The sequence below is a fragment of the Argiope bruennichi genome, chromosome 9, assembly GCF_947563725.1.
Source record: "Argiope bruennichi chromosome 9, qqArgBrue1.1, whole genome shotgun sequence".
Lineage (NCBI taxonomy): Eukaryota > Metazoa > Arthropoda > Arachnida > Araneae > Araneidae > Argiope > Argiope bruennichi.
This window is the reverse complement of record NC_079159.1, coordinates 125,859,038-125,875,665: the sequence shown is the minus strand read 5'-3', so window position 1 is coordinate 125,875,665 and position 16,628 is coordinate 125,859,038. Positions and strand designations below refer to the sequence as shown.

The 16,628-nt window shown below is 26.5% G+C and overlaps 1 protein-coding gene across 1 annotated transcript; it reads left to right on the top strand.

Moving 5' to 3' along the window:
- The first annotated feature begins 29 nt into the window (after positions 1-29).
- Positions 30-15,675, top strand: LOC129984456 (protein YIPF1-like). Its single transcript, XM_056094341.1, has 9 exons — positions 30-189; positions 393-435; positions 2,488-2,594; positions 3,693-3,867; positions 3,946-4,062; positions 7,326-7,480; positions 10,447-10,566; positions 11,784-11,846; positions 15,272-15,675. Exons 1-9 carry the CDS (start codon positions 160-162, stop codon positions 15,611-15,613), a joined length of 1,152 nt encoding a protein of 383 aa, XP_055950316.1. The 5' UTR covers positions 30-159; the 3' UTR covers positions 15,614-15,675.
- The last annotated feature ends 953 nt before the right edge of the window (positions 15,676-16,628 follow it).

Genomic DNA, 16,628 nt, shown 5'->3' with positions numbered 1-16,628 from the left:
ATGTTATTATTATTTGGCAACACCATCAATCCGGTTTGTTGTCATACGGTTCTGGTTACGTTTTGTTTACTATTCCGAAAGAACTTAATTTATGAAATGAACTTAATTTAATTTATATTTCAAGACATGAAATTTCAATTTTAGGCATTCAAAGAAGATATGGCATTACCTCGATCTTCGGTTATACAGGTAAAATTGGAAAAAATAATATATTAATATTCTGAACGTGACGTAATTGATTTCAACCTGGTAAATGTGTGTGGCTATGTTTATATGATTTCTTAGAAATTATAAATAGGAATTGAAATTTTTCTGTTAATTTTATAAACAATTTTGCAAATACCCATGTATTAAATATTTATTGTTCATGGAATTCATTTTCTGTATTTCAGTTGGATGATGGACATGATGCACAATCTGAGCTTCAGTTCCAAGGTAAATTCATTTTTGTAGAAGAGAGAAATTACCTTACAAATTTTAGAGATATGTCAATGATGGAAGAATAGTTTAAAAAGTTGTTGCATGCAATAAAATTTAAAAATAGAATTTATGTTAGCGAAAGTAATAAAATTCTTTTTATTCTTTCGCTAAGGTGTTAAGGTACTATAGGATAAAGGTGTTATGTTAGAAAACCTTTTCTAATGTGGCTTGAAATTGGTATTTTATAAAAATATTTGATGATAACTTGGAAAAATTTATCAGTGCAGTAAGCAGTTAATACTTGAAGTTCATTAGACTTTCCTTCTTTTTAAATTTGTAAAAATTATAATTTTTAAAGTGAAATCTCCTTCTGGAGATTGCATAGTTCAGATAACTTTTAACTGCAGATATTTTTTCTATTTCTATTTTAAATTTACTTCTTAGATTTTTCTAATGTAAAATAAACATAAAATATAAAACTGCTTAAAGAGCTAAACTAATTATTTTCTTGGGCAAAGGAAGAATGAGAATAACCAGAATAAAATTTTGCTAGCAATGTTTGAATGAATGAGAGAAAAAAATTTCTAAAAACTGGGCTGTGCACTTTTGCTGTTGAATCACTTCTTCAAGATCACTTTTTCTGTCTGGAAGAGTATTGCATCTAACATGAAAAATGTTTAACTTTTGTGGAGGAAAAAAATTATATTTTAAGAATATAATGTTTCTTTAATTTTCTATTTAAAAAAGTAGTTCTGGAATTTGAAGGTTTTGTGGAATTAGCACATATTGTGTAGGCCTTTTTTTAATAACTGACCAGTTTGGTTTCACATTTCAATTTTTTTTTATTGAATCAAATATTTATTTATGTTTGTTTTTTTTTTTTTTTGTCAATTTATGATAATGTATATATTTTTATTTATTTATTTAATCAGTAAATATGACTAAAATAATAAGTTATTATGAATTATTAACCAGACTTGTTATTCCTGGCTTGCAAATAAAGCATACATTTATTATAAATGATAATATAGAAATAAGAAAACAAAGTTATTTAAAATTATTATTTTGCAGGACCTGTCAAATGGACTGTAACGTGACTGATTAATGAATAATTAATATTTCAACACATTATAAACAAAAATTTAATAATGATTTTAATAATTTAGTGTAAATGTGTATTATAATCCAAATATTCTATAATTCATACAATGTATATTTTATTAGTTTATCTGCCAGTTAGGTTAGTATAACTTTTTAATAGACCTGGCCTTATATAGGACATATATTTCGTTGGATATATATTTCTGTTTGAGATTTAATAACTTTATAATTGATTTCGTAAAATTGAATGATCTGCATGAAAAATATAATTGAATTTTAGAAGTTTTAGGATATGCAAGTTTATCTCTATTGATCGATCTTTGATGATTCTTTCATTTAGAAATTGTTTGTTATTTTGTAAATGATAAAAATTTTGCCTCTGTAAATGCATTATTGATTTAAAATTATTGTATATAATCTGTATATGTATTTAATCTGACAATCTAATATCCAGATTAAATATTATCTTTGGAGATCAAACAACTGTTAAAGACATTATTATATTTATCTTAAAGCACATTGTACTGAATATGAATAGTTAATTTAAAAATTGTGCAGTTACAATGTATTAATTGTTATTTACTGGCATGTTTCTTTAGCATATGTATTTGTATCAAAGAAGCTTGAATGTATTTTATTCTTCAATAAAAAAAATATGATTATTTATACATTCCTTCTGTGTGTGACGCAATTTTGAACCTAATTAAAGCATATATTTATTTTTTTTCCTGTTAATTCTCTCTTGGTTGCCTTTTATCATTACCATTACTTCTTTCATATATCATAAAATATAATATGTACAAGAGGGGATATAAAAAATGTTTTTGTTCTCTTATATTTATTATGAAACCATTTCTATGTGAATATTTTTCATTATCATTGAGTGCGTGAATAATCAATAATTAGACTCAAAACTATTTTTATTTCCCAATATCTCACCATTCATTTATGTGAAATTTGTTTCAGATTTTTCATTGGGGGCTACCAGTCCTGATGTTGCTACTCTTAGTCCTTCTGGAAGTTACTCTAATTACAAAGAAAATTTAGATTCACCTGGAGATGAAAATGAAGATGTATGTTTATTTCAAAAAATTATATATATATATAAACTTTTTTGTGATTACAAAACAGAAAAACCACTTTTATTGTGTAGTCGGGGGGGGGGATGTATTCTTTGAGCAAATTCTGTTTTCTTTAAACATTTTATGTCTTCTAATTTTATATTCATGAATAATACACTAGAAGAAAACTTCTGCATATTCAAATTGGTATTATAAATATATGTTTATTCAACATTATGTTTTTATAATAACTATCATGGTGAACAATAGCTAATATGTATGCATTTCCAATTATCCAATTCCAAAAACTATATTGAATTGTTACAGAAGTCATTATTGCATCAAGAATTTAATCTTAAATAATTTTTATTATTTAAATTAATTTTACAAATTTTAAAGAAGCCTCACAGCATAAACATTTTAAAACTACTTAGTGCTTTTTTTTAAAAAAAAGTTTTATTTTGGTAATTCATTAAACCTATATTTATATGAACAGTTTGAAAAAGGGAATAAGCAACAAAATTTTATTTATTTTTCAAAAAAACATTCTTTTTCTTTCAATTAGACACTTTTTGTTAGTTGAAAAAAAATGTATGAAAGCTAGTTACATAGTAGTAGTATAAACAGATTTGGAAATATTTGTGATGACATGATTTATTGTAAAGTGTTAAGTAAACTAATCAAGGTAATTGCAGAATGTGATGAAGGTAGTATTTGACTTATATTCTTTATAACAAAGTTTTAAGCAAAATGATGAGACTTTATTAAGTGGTGACTCGACTGTATATGGTATATCAAGATAAAAAGTTAGCTTCAAGCTATGGAATTTAACAATAAAAAAAAACTTCAAACATAGATTGTGCATTTTATTTTAATTTGAAATCTGAAAGTATCTTACTACGTGACTAAATGTAGTTGCTGAAATGATGACTTACTTGTTATTATTTGCTTTGCAAAATTAGTACTTTATAATTGATTAATCTGATGTCTTCTATATTATGTATGTAAATAATTAGGAAAAGAAATTTTTCTTTTGTTCATCAGATTTGTTTTGAAAGCTGAATAATCAAAAGTGATAATATTTCTAATGATGTTCTCCAATATCTGTAGCTGTTAGGCACAGAGAAAAAAGAAGGCTCATCATTTTGGAAATTTAGTTACTACCAGAGTTTTTTTGATGTTGATACAGAGCAAGTGGTCCAGAGAACCATGTGGTCCATGATACCCTTGCCAGGTCGAGCAACATTTCTGGATAGACAAATACGACCAAAGCCTGACCTTTATGGTAAGAATATTATGTGCTCATATTTTATTAAATTAGTTATTTTTATAGAAAGATTCAACCACATTAAAATATTTCCAGGTCCTTTTTGGATTGCTGCTACTTTGGTGTTTAGTACAGCCATCTGTGCTAATATAGCTAATTACCTTACAACTGAAGGTCGAAGTGCTCATACATGGTCTTATGATTTTCACAAAGGTAAAAAGTAGAAATAATTATTTTATGGTCTGTTATAATGGAAATAAGACATATATTACTTATATTAGAAAACAAATTCTTTATTAATAAACATATGATATTTATAACAGAGGTAATATATTGTATTCATTTTATTTTATTGACATTTATTAGAAAATCCATAACGTTACACCAAAACATGGTTGTTTTCAACCAGATAAAATATTTCCCTTTATTATTATTTTATTACTCATGCTTTTAAAAATTATTCCACTTCAATTAATTTACTATTTTTAAAATGATTTTGATTGTGAATAGTATAGAAAATCTTCATTGCAATTAAATTTTGATAAATGAGAATTTATTTTGTCATAAATGATATCACAATGTCATTTAATGTATTATAAGTTCTCTCTTTCTCCTGTTTAACAATTTAAATGTCAGTTGTAATTCAGTTTTTGTTGGGATGAAGAAAGCAAATTTTTTTCTACAATACCTTTGATGCTTCCCTCTTCCTTCATTCTAGTCACTCACGCTTTTTATCCCTGCAAATCTTTGAATGTGTAGTTGTGTGCTTATGATACTAAACTGAAAATTCTGTGTGATGTTTTATTCCTCAGTCCTATTTATATGTGTTTGTGCATATATAATAAATGTGCTGTCTGAATGAACAATGACAAGGATCTTATTGAAAAACAACAATAAATGAGAGCAGAATGTGTTTTTGGTTTTTTAGAATTCTTTGTGAAAAAAAAAATGAATTGAAATGAATGCTTTAAAATAGACAGATAAATATTCTGGAATTAAATGGGACTGTTTGGGAATGCCACTCTAAGCTTTAAAAATCAGTAAAAAAGATGTAGCAGAATGGAATCAGAAAAACTCTGATGCTGTTGCATACATTAAGCTCCCACTATCAGATTTAAATGCATCGCAGTTCGTAGCTGAGGAAGATGCAGAAATGTTGTGGGATAAAGGCTTAGCAACTTATACATATGTATGTGATACAGACAGAACACAAAAAAATTGAAGCTGGAAAGGAATTAAAAATATTCAAATAAAAAATTATGAATTCATGAATGTCTATATCATTACAGGATAAGGGATTGTGACTAAGTGTCATCCACCTGGATTAGATGTCTCATCTAGAGAGCATAATTCATAATACTGTATATATTTATAATGCGCAATTCATAATGCAGTATAAATCAATAGAGTGAAGAAGAAAATACTTTTAATTCACTGATTAATTGCACTATAGGGCCAATGCAGAAATGTTGTAATTCAAGAGAAAACAAAAGTTCAAGTTCAAGGCTTTGTAGGTGTCCAAATCATGGGTGAAGGATTGTTTTTATGTTATACATTCATTGCAGATTATAAGAAAAAGATTCTTCTTCATGTCAACCAGTCAGGTAGAGAATGAAACTTTTATTTTTACTGCTTCTACATCCTGAAAAACTAAATAACAAATTATGGTTTCTGGACAGTAGAGCTCCTTGTCATATGCTCAAAGACAGTATGTGGCTTGATAAAATAATCCTTGAAATAAAGATATATATTTAGAAGGTAAAGATTCTAAAATTTTGTATGAAGGAGTCAAGAACATGAATGCAAAAACTGTGAATACAAAATATGATAATCTTATTAATTTAACTTTTATAAATGTAAGTTATGTTCCTCAATTAAGATGTAATTTACTATGTATTACATGCTTAATGGATAAGAGTTGCAAAATTAAATCTGATAATAATTGTGTTTTGATATTTGATAAAGATATTGAACTAGTTATTAAAGTATATAAGAATAATGGTCGATAAGAAGTATATTTAGAACACTGAATAATTCAAAATATTACTTTTCTAATCAATCTACTAACAATTACGAGTTTTGGCATAACAGATTGTCAAATAAATCCTAAGTATGTACTTAAAATGAAAGTTTATTGATATTGGTGATATAAGTGATTTTAAATGTAAAACACAATATAAGTAAAATAATGAGAAAAACTTATTTTAATGTTGACATAAATCAAAGCTCAGAAATTCTTGAGTTAATTCACGCTGATCTGTGTGATCCTATTCAACCTAATTCATTCAGTAGTACAAAATATTTTATGGCATTGGTTTGACTTATTTCTTAAAAAATAAAAGTGATGTATTTGAAAGTTTTCAAAATTTTGAAAGTTTGTAATATGAAAATCTAATTTGTAAAAGAATTTTTAAAAAAATGGTAATAGCTTAGAAGTTGTAAATGAGTAATTTGATTTTTATCTGGCTAATTCAAGCATATTTCATGGGGGGGGGACTATTCCAAATAATGCTGAAAGTAACAATTAGTATGAAAGAGCTAGATTATTGTTGTGTGAAAGTGAGTTTCTGTTAAGATTTAAGTCTGAAACTATTCATTGTAGTATCCGGGTACCTAATGTAGCACTATGTAAAAGAAAAGAAAAATAAAATCCCCCCAGAAACTTAGACAGTTAAAAAACCTGAAATTAGATTATTTTTAAAAATTTCACTGTGTGGCTTATTTTCATGTTCCGAAAATAATGAGAAATAAATTTGAGGTTCCCTGAAAATGTGGTGTAATGTTCAGATACATTAGAGAATGGATGGGTTATTATGATATAAAAAAATAAAAACTAACTGAAGAAAAATCAATTAAATTCAATGAATCTTTAAACAATTGTAACTATTTAGGGAAAATGTCAATAGACATTCAAAATATTGATTCATTGCTAGAAACTTCTTCAGAAAGAAATGAGATTAATAAAAAAAAAAATGAAGCATCTTACTTGGAAATTCTTCCAAAACCTGTAGAAAGTTAAAGTAATATCTTATTTCATAGCAGACTCTTACTCTCCATAAGCCAGAGCACAGTATGGGGGATGAAAACCAACTGTCAGAAAAGTAATGATATAAATCAAGTCCCATTTAGATGTTTGACAAAATGGCAATGTTATTAATTCAGCAATGCAAACATTGAATATTATCAAATTCTTTAATATTGAAGGAAAATTTTATATCTTCATGCATGTCAAGATGGATTTTTTGAATTGGTTTCTTTTTTTTACTCACTTCTAGAGTTTTGAAATGTTAAATGATATGTTTTAATATTTTCAAGAAACTATTGATATTATTTAATTAATAGTTAATTAATTAAATTTTTAATTTATATATAAAGTTTCATCTGATTATGAATTTATGAAAACAAAAAAAAAATGATACTAAGATTCCTATTTTAATAGTTGGAATTATTGACAAATTGTATAATTTCCTTTTCAGTATCTCTTTCAGCAACTGCTATCTATTCGTATGTTTTCTTGCTGCCTATAATTCTGTGGGGCTTAATGTGGTATAGACAGAGTTCAAATAGATACACTCTTCTGGAAATATTATGTGTGTATGGATATTCTCTAGCTATTTATGTTCCAATATCAGTAAGTTCCCCTTATAATTTTTTTTTTTTTTAAATAAGATTGATAAATATCTTATGCTTTATTACTAAAACCAATGTTGGAAAACATGATATTTTTGCAAAAGTTATCAAAATAAGTTTTGTCTGAAGGAAATATGATTCTGCAGTATAATGACATTAAAAAATATCAGGGAAAAGCCAAAAAATTTTATCAATTTGTAAAAATCAGGGAAATTCGTAAAAATGTCTAAAAAGCCGGGAAAATTGCCAAGGAAAACATGTCGCAACAAACGTACTATGATATACATGCATCCAAAGCATAATGTCACCAAAATGATCATAGCAGCAGCCATCCGGACCAACTTCTCTTTCAGAAATGTGGCGACTTTTTTTAATTTCATTATGATTAGAACAGCAATAAGATAATGAATATGGCTAAATACAACTTTAATAAAATTTCGCAAAAATAGGTTTTTACATTTAAAAAAAAAATGAGTTTAAAATTGACAGCAATGAGAACAAAAAAGTATCTGAAGGACATTGGGGGCCATTGTCGACTTTTCAAACCCATGAAACGGGTTTAAAAAGGGAAAATGAGAAATATCCTAGGAAGGAAATGAAAATAAATCAAATGTCATACATAATACCCACATCATAGGGTTCTGAATCAGCAAGGAGCCATTTTACTCTTTGGAATTGCACACTTCAAAATTTTGCAAAAGAAGCTTTTAAAACCTTTTAATTCACTTAAAGCAGTACTGATTGTTTTAAACCAAGTGTTTTTATTAATATTTTAATAATTGATTTTTGAATTTAACAATTATTTGTAATTGTTTGTATTTTAAATGTAATAGGCAAGCAGTTGTTATTTGTTACTGGAATTATTATCATTGAATTAGTATCTTATGTTTAGCATTATTTGTAACAATAAATGAATATAAATGCTTTTAAAATCTTTTATAATTGTTTGATTAGAGCAATTAATTTTATGATTTTTTGTAGAAAAGGAATTGAAGTAATATTTTGGCAGTTTCTATTTTTTAAATATTTGCTTAAATATATATTATTAGGTATGTATAATTGTACTGTTTTTATATCCATTGCTACAACACATTGTTCTGGTACTTATGTAAAGAGCTCTAATTAACCCATTAACCGCTGGTGTTGCGTTGACGCAATTGTCAATATAAATAAATATTAAAAAAATAACGATTAAACAAATTTTTGAATAAATTGCAGTTTTATGTTAAAGAATAGCACTACTAGTAAATCAGTGAAAAAATTGACTTGAATAAATTATTTTACATCTAATAATCGATGTTTTACTTTAAGCATTTTTTTTGTTCAAATTTCCGAACTCATTTTTTCTTAGAAAAAATAAAAATTAAAAACAAATTGAGGTTTGGTTGTGAAATACATTAGCCAAGGTCACTCTTTGTCAATATATTCCACAAGGCAGGTGTTTCTGTGGGGGAGGAGGGGAAAGTAAAAACAAGTGTTGCGTTCGCGCAACGTCAGCGGAAAGGGGGTAGACTGTTATCCTTCTTGAAAGATTTCATTTCAGTACTATGTGTCTTATTGTTAGCAACTTTTTTTTTATCCTCTGTGGTTTAAAATGCGTAGAACAAGATATCTGACATTAGAAGAAGCTTTGGAAAAACTTTTCGAACAAAATTCCGATGACGAAGATGCAGATGAGACCGATATTGTTGTTGTAGCTCCAGAAACAGCAGATGCTAGTGATGAAGAAGGCAATGAAAATATTTTAAATAACGATAATGAAGTTTTACCTAGACATATTGCAGGGGAAGTTGAAGTTCATGTACAGAAGAAGTTAGATCCTCCCAAAAGTTCTGCTAAAAAAACAAAAACAAACAAACGGTAAAAGAAAGAATTACGATGGACAAGAAAGGAACCCATTGATAGGCCTCAACCAAAAAATGAAGAAAAAGCTTCAATTGATCGTATCAAACAAATCGTAGAAGATAAAACTAGTTTAGATATTTTCAATCTTTTTTTTTCAATATGAAGAAAACAAAAAGATACTTATTGTTCCGTGGAACGACAACTCTGTTGTGACAATAGGGTCAACTTTTGGGAAAATCGAACCACTAAATAATGTTTCTCAATACTCTAAAAATCAGAAGAAGAAAATATTAGTAGCCCAACGTCACTACATTGAGCAATATAATCAGAAAATATGTGGTGTATATATGTGTGACAATTTTGTTTCCAATTACAGAATTAGGGTCCGTGGCAAAAGATGGTGGTGGCCGATATTTTCAAATTTCATCGATTTTGCACTAACAAATGCTTGGAGAATATCACGATTTTCTGAAGGAGAAAGTAAAAAGTCACTGTTAGAGTTTAGACGAGAGGTTGTGCTTCATCTGTTACAGACGCCCTTGGATAGTGAGATAAATAAGAAAAGATCAGCTACAGGACGTCCGAGCAAATTCAGCCTTACAAAACCAATATCCGAAGGACATTTTATTGTGAAGTCTACAGACAGTAGAAGACTACGTTGCAAGTATTGCCACAGTCAAACTATTTATCGCTGCAATGTTTGTGAAGTTGCTTTACACCACAATTGTAGTGAATCATATCATACTTGAAATTTATATCACCTTATACTTACATAATAAGCTTGTCAACTACATTTATTTGTTAGTTTTTAGTAAGTTAAAATTTTCAAAGAGGTGTTTTGACTATTTTACACCATTTAATAAGGTGCTTGGGTTCTGCTTGTTATAAAGACTATTCTTTGGTTCTTTCCTTCTTTTGACATTAGACATTATAAAAAATATCTAATATCGATGCTAATTCTTTTAATAAAAGAGTACTTTTGAAGATTATAACACAAAATCTTTAACATTTTGATAAAATTTTAAATTAAAAAGAGCCTTAGTTTATCTTGAAATTTTGATTGATACTCAATTTTTATATTATATTTATTGTGCTTAGATATACATTATATTACATTTTCAGGTCTTATGGGTTATACAAGTTGCATGGCTTCAGTGGATTCTAGTCATTATTGGAGCTACACTTTCTGGCACAGTGCTTCTCCAGACTTTTTGGCCCATTTTTAGAGATGAAAATAAAAAAGTATGACCTTTATTCTAAAATTTTGAATTTTAGCTTATATTAGTTATAATTTATTAAGGATTGAGTTCACTAATTAAAATAAGTGAATTTCCTTTGCCCTTACTTACAATTCAGTTTTAAAGTGCTTGTCAAGTTTGAATGTGAAGAAATAATTTGAAAATTCTATTATTTCTTTTGTATACTCTGCACACCATTGCATTATACTGTTATACTAGTCTTATTCTGTTCATGATCTTTGATCTTATTTTCAAAACTGTTCAATATAATTTCATTACAAAGTTAGAGACCAGTTTTTTTATAAAGTTGTTATGATATCCATATTACAAGATAATAAAAGTTTACACCACTTATGATTACTGATATTGATTACCACTTATGATTGATCACTGATTGATTGACTTGATGATTTTGATTGATTGACTTGATGATTTTCATTGATTATTATGATTACCACTGATGATTGATTGACACCCACAATTGATTAACTTTTAATACTTAACTGATTTTTATAAATTATTTTTTATCATTCTTATGTTTCATATTTCAAAATTCTTGGCCAGAGGCAAAAGCTTCTAGAATTATTTGTCTTGAGATAATATCTTTCTAGAAAATCTTGCATAACTTTGTTGTTGAAAATTTGGGTTACATTTTGATCAGAAAGGAACTGATTGATGATAGAAGAATTATTTTTTAAAGTTGATATTTATTTACTTATCATTCTTTAGTTGCTTATTTCTGTTGTTCTGGAATAACTTTCTTCAACTGAATTTGTTAAAATGAAAACTGCTTGTTAGGAATCCATTATTCTGTTAATTTCTGCTTGAAAATATGGTAGATTTTAGAGTGGGAATTCCTTGCAATTTTTACATACAGATATCAGTTGTTGAATCTAAAAATGTAATTTATTAATTACAATCCTTAAGAGTTTGGATTAAATTATGCATTATTAATTAGAATTAAAGATCTTAAAAGGTTGAATATGAAAATAGTAGAACATAAAAATGCAAGTGAAAGCTCAGATACAATGGCATAGTAATAATAATAGGGATGCATCTATATATATTGACCCATCTCCTTCTTTTCATATTTGCAACATAAATTATTTTAGTTACTGTTGAATATTTCAATTATTAATTTTAAACATTAAAAATAATTGGTATTTAAACTTGAATGAAATTCAATGTTAATATGAATTAATTTATTTTTGTCATTCTTAGATTGCTGCTGTTGTTTTGTGTTTGATGCTACTATTCCATACTCTTTTAGCTGTTGGATTTGTGGTATGTGCATTTTTTCCCCCATGATCTTAAATTCAATTATCAGGATATAAATTAAAATGCTTTCATCTATTTATATTAAAATTTTTATATATAAAAAAATCTTTACTAATATATTGTTTATTCCAAAAAACTTTTCCTATGAGTTCAAATATCATGAATTTTTAAAATTCTCTTGGTATGAGTGATTAAACTTTGTTTAAGAAGTAAAGAAAAATGTTAATTTGAAGGATTAATTTTGAGTTATATACATTATAGCATGTGTATTTATGGATCCTTATTGTACCTTAACCATCTAAAATGTAGTTCAATGTTACCTCATAAACAGCATCAGATAAAATATTGTTAAATGAAATGAATAAAATTAAAAATAAAAGTGTTTGTTTAATTATTCATGTTAATTAATTGAAAAATTCCAGTATTGTCATTTGTGGTGTAATGCAGATGACCTGAAATCATCATGGTGAATTTTTCATTAAAAATTTATTTATGAAATAATTTTTTCTTATATTGAAGTTTTCTTCATTCATATTCCCACTTAATTAATTTCTGCTACTTTTCCCACATAATATACATATATTTGGCATATCCTTATTTAAATTGAAATACCATGTAGTTAAAAAAAAAAAAAAAAAAGAAAAAAAAGAAAAGAAAAGAAAAATTTAATAAAGAAACTTAAAAAAATAATACTTCACAATTTACCACTTTCCTTAGTTCACAAACTTTATACTGACAATGTGTAAGTAAACACAATATTAAATTAAATTTGAACACTGTCACATTTCCAGCTGCGAAAAAGACAGCCAATAATATTATATTTTAATAACCATTTATTTGCTTTTCTAATATTCAGTCACATTGGTCACTAAATAAAGTTAAAATATTTTTTTTATTATAGAAATTATAATATGTCTATGGTTTTAAGAAAGAAATCAACTTAATTTTTCTGAGGAACTAAACATTTTAGTTGAATATTTTTTATAATTTAATATATTTTGAATAAATTTGCATTTGATATTGATATATTTAATTTTACTCTTCTCAGTTTATTTTACAAAAAAAAAAAAAAAAATTATGTTTGGTCAACACAGTACTGTACAGGAATTTTGAACAGAATTAAGCTTCTTTAAAATTCTTGTTTCTAAATAAGGCTTTTTTTTTTTTTTATTGAAAATATAAATTCAACTTCCATTGAACTTAAATAATACATTTTTGCTCCTGAAAGGTTCAAGGTGTTGGTATATTTCCAAAGAAAACAATGTATTGCTTGTAGAATATTTGTCATTTAATTTACTGAACCTGATAGAATCTAAATGTGGAGTTAACAAGTATGAGTATCAGATTATTTCACCTTATGATATCTGGTTTCAAATACTTAAATTAATGTAACAATTAAGTATAGATACAGACTAACATTTCAGAAAATGACAGCAGATTAACATTTTTTTTTTTCAGGGCTACTTTAGTTGCTTTACTATGTTACATACTATGCAAGGCTTATCCTTTTTTATAACCTTTTAGCTCATATCTTTAATCATACAAAAATTAGCATGAAATAATTAATATGAATTAAATTTAAATTAACATATGCAGTATTTTCTAATAAAGGATAGTCATAACCTATATACAACATTTCTTGCCAAAAAGTAGATAAATTATTCATTTTTAGAATTAAACTGGCATTACATTATTTTCCAATTTTAACTTAAATTCAGTAATGTCCATTTTAAGCCCCATTTATAATATTAGGAATATAAAATGCATCTTTTAAAATAATTTGAATATTACTCTTAATATCTTTAGTTAAAAAGTCAATATCACCTTCCTTTTTGCTTCTTATCTGCCAGTAATGCTCATTGATTGAAAGTTTCTTCAAGTTTTTAAATCAGTATCAGTCATAACAAAATGAGTTCATTACTAACTGCTCCAAAAGCTTCGATGGACTAATTCCTCAAAACAGAATTTCAGAGACCAAAGCTTACTTTTTGTTTGTTTCTTAAAACATTAAGATTTGATGTATCTTTTTTTAGGATATTCACAAAACAATTTTCACAAAGTGGCCCCATTATTATAGAATTTCAGTTTTTCTTCTATACATTAGTATGAGAGTTTTGAAGAGTCCAACACGTTTTCTCTGTGTTCAAAGATTTTTTATTAATTTCTCTTTAAGGAAATTAACATTATATACATTTTCAATAGAGTTTAGATTCAATTCCTTCTGTTTCATTTATTTCTCCTGGCGTTATCTTTCAACTTCTAAATAAAAATTCTGCATATTTTAGTCTTAAAATGTTTAAACCACGAGTTCAAATACTGAAAAAACCATTTAATAAGCTGTAATGTTAATTAAAGTATATGAATTCATCCAGCCATATTTCCATTTCTCTTTCTTGGTAGCTGCATTTGCACAAGGCTTTTCTTCACCAATTCAAATATTCCAACAACTACCAACAATACTTTTCTTTTATCCTTTCATGCTGTATAATTATAGGCATTCAACTTTGGAAAGACTAAGGATGAAACTCATTTTCCATTCCACTTTTTAAATAAATAGTTAAGTAATAACAGTTAAAATTAAATACTAGTAATTAATAATAAAAGTTTAAATAAATTTTTTAAAAAATGCTAGATAGATATGCTATTTACTTCAGTCCTTTTATTTAAATAGCATATCTTTTTAACTTCATCTGGTAAAAAGAACCTAATCCATAACCAACAATGATGCACCCATGTAACCTTAATTAAATTAAAACATCAAGTGTTTTTTTAAAAAATTCTACTTTACAATCTACAGCTGTCTTTGCAAAGAGAATTGCAAGTTCACAAATAATAAATATAAGATGCAACAATAAATTAGAGTATCTAAATTAAATTTGAATCTTCAGGTATTTCTGACTAGGGTGAAAAACTCCTCATTGGCGTTGCATTTCAGTGACAAACCAATTTATTTGCATATCTAAAATATTACAATACTGTGATTTTCTCCACCTATCATTCTTTTTTAAATATTTATGAAATTCTTTTATTTAATTAGTTAAGATTTATTAGAATCATAATATCACTAAGACGAATGATTGCACTCTTGGTCATTTAGAAAAATACCTCAAATTCTTTAAAAATAAAAACCGCATATTAAGTTACAAAATTTATCAAAATACTTTTCCCGTATTTATTTATTTCATTTTTATGTGTTTTACTTCCTTATATGAGGAAAATGTCAAATAATTCTATCAACATTTCATTGTAATTTCCTTATAAACATAAGTGATTAATTTATGCTTAATTTTAAAAAATTAATCTCGGGCTTTTTCAACCAAAAAAAGAAGCAGAATTTATTTTATAAATGTTTATTGCAGTGTTGTTCATCTGTGAATGCTTTTAGTAACCAAATGTGTGTGTTTTTTTTTTTTTTTTTTTTTTTTTTTTAGACTTACTTTTTCCAGCCACCAAATAGCGGAAAGACTCAGGTATCTACCATAAGTAACATTCCATCGCCAAGCCCAGAAAAAAGTTCTCCAATACATGAAAGAAAACAAAAAACAGTCTCTACAATTTCGACTGCAGATCAGCAGCTTAAAAGTTTGGCTCTCATTTTGGATAAAGAGAGTAGACCACCTAAGAAATTAAAGACTAAGAATGATGTTGTAGATCAAATGGTAAATGATGCAGAAAGTAAAACAATTAAAAACGAATCTGATTTCAAATCAATTCCTTTAAAAATGAATAAACTAAACCACATCATTAATGGTATTACTGTGAACAAAGCATAAGAAGTGTTTTATCTGTATTTGTTGCAACTTGTATTATATGAAAACAATTTGTATGAATAAATAAATTTAAATATTAAAGGAAAGTTTTGTTATATACGTACATTTAAAACTGCTGTAATAAATACAGTTTTGATTGATATTAATGTTCTATCTCTACTACCAATAAAGATGAATATGTTTGTGATAGTCACTCTACAAGCCAGATTGTTTAACCTACAACAACCAAATTTGGCACCCATACAACTTCAAAGATTGCACCTCGGAGCGATTTTTTTTTTTTAATTAAGTGAAATTTTGATATTTATCCTTAATAACTCTCAAAAATATTTAACAAAAATAAATTTTACATCATTTCAAACAAATTTTAAAAAATTATTAATTTAATTGTCATGAGAATTTTTCCTGAATTTTGGCAGTTATTTAAAAAAAAAATTTCATCTAATTTCCACATTATTGTTGCCTGAAATTCTAACTGCTTCCATTGATTCATGAAATATTTAATTCATGCAATTTTTTTTTTTTTTTTTCCCTTATTGAAAACTTTCCTTTCCATTTGGTTTAATATCTAATTATTTTACAAGACGAATACATCAGTGACATTACAGTACCTTGAAATTTAGAAAATAAATGAACTAAACATTTTTGTTTTTAAAGACGCTGTGATGTTATGGAATTGGTCTCCTTTAGAAAGATTCACATACACAATAAACAGAACTTAAATAAGAATTAAAATAACATGGCTTTAATATTCGACAGAAGAATGGAGTTATATCTAAACAATTTATCTGTAACTTAATTGATCACTAGAAGCATCTAGTAACTTATAAAAGCATGTCCCTATGAATGAGATATTTTTGATCAAATATTACTTATACTAGCCACCTTAGATGACCAGTTGTTCATATGCCATATTAATAGTTTGTATAATTAATGTCAACCAACTTTAATGAATTGCATCTTTTCATAACACAAATGTTATTTTGAATATTTGCTAAATAAGCATGGATCATACTGA

What these genes read in the sequence shown, in the direction of transcription:
- LOC129984456 (XM_056094341.1), top strand. Translation starts at nt 160, where the DNA reads ATGGCATTACCTCGATCTTCGGTTATACAG. An exon ending in TTAGAGATGAAAATAAAAAA is followed by an intron (nt 10,567 to 11,783) that starts GTATGACCTTTA and finishes TGTCATTCTTAG; the next exon opens with ATTGCTGCTGTTGTTTTGTG. An exon ending in TTTTAGCTGTTGGATTTGTG is followed by an intron (nt 11,847 to 15,271) that starts GTATGTGCATTT and finishes TTTTTTTTTTAG; the next exon opens with ACTTACTTTTTCCAGCCACC.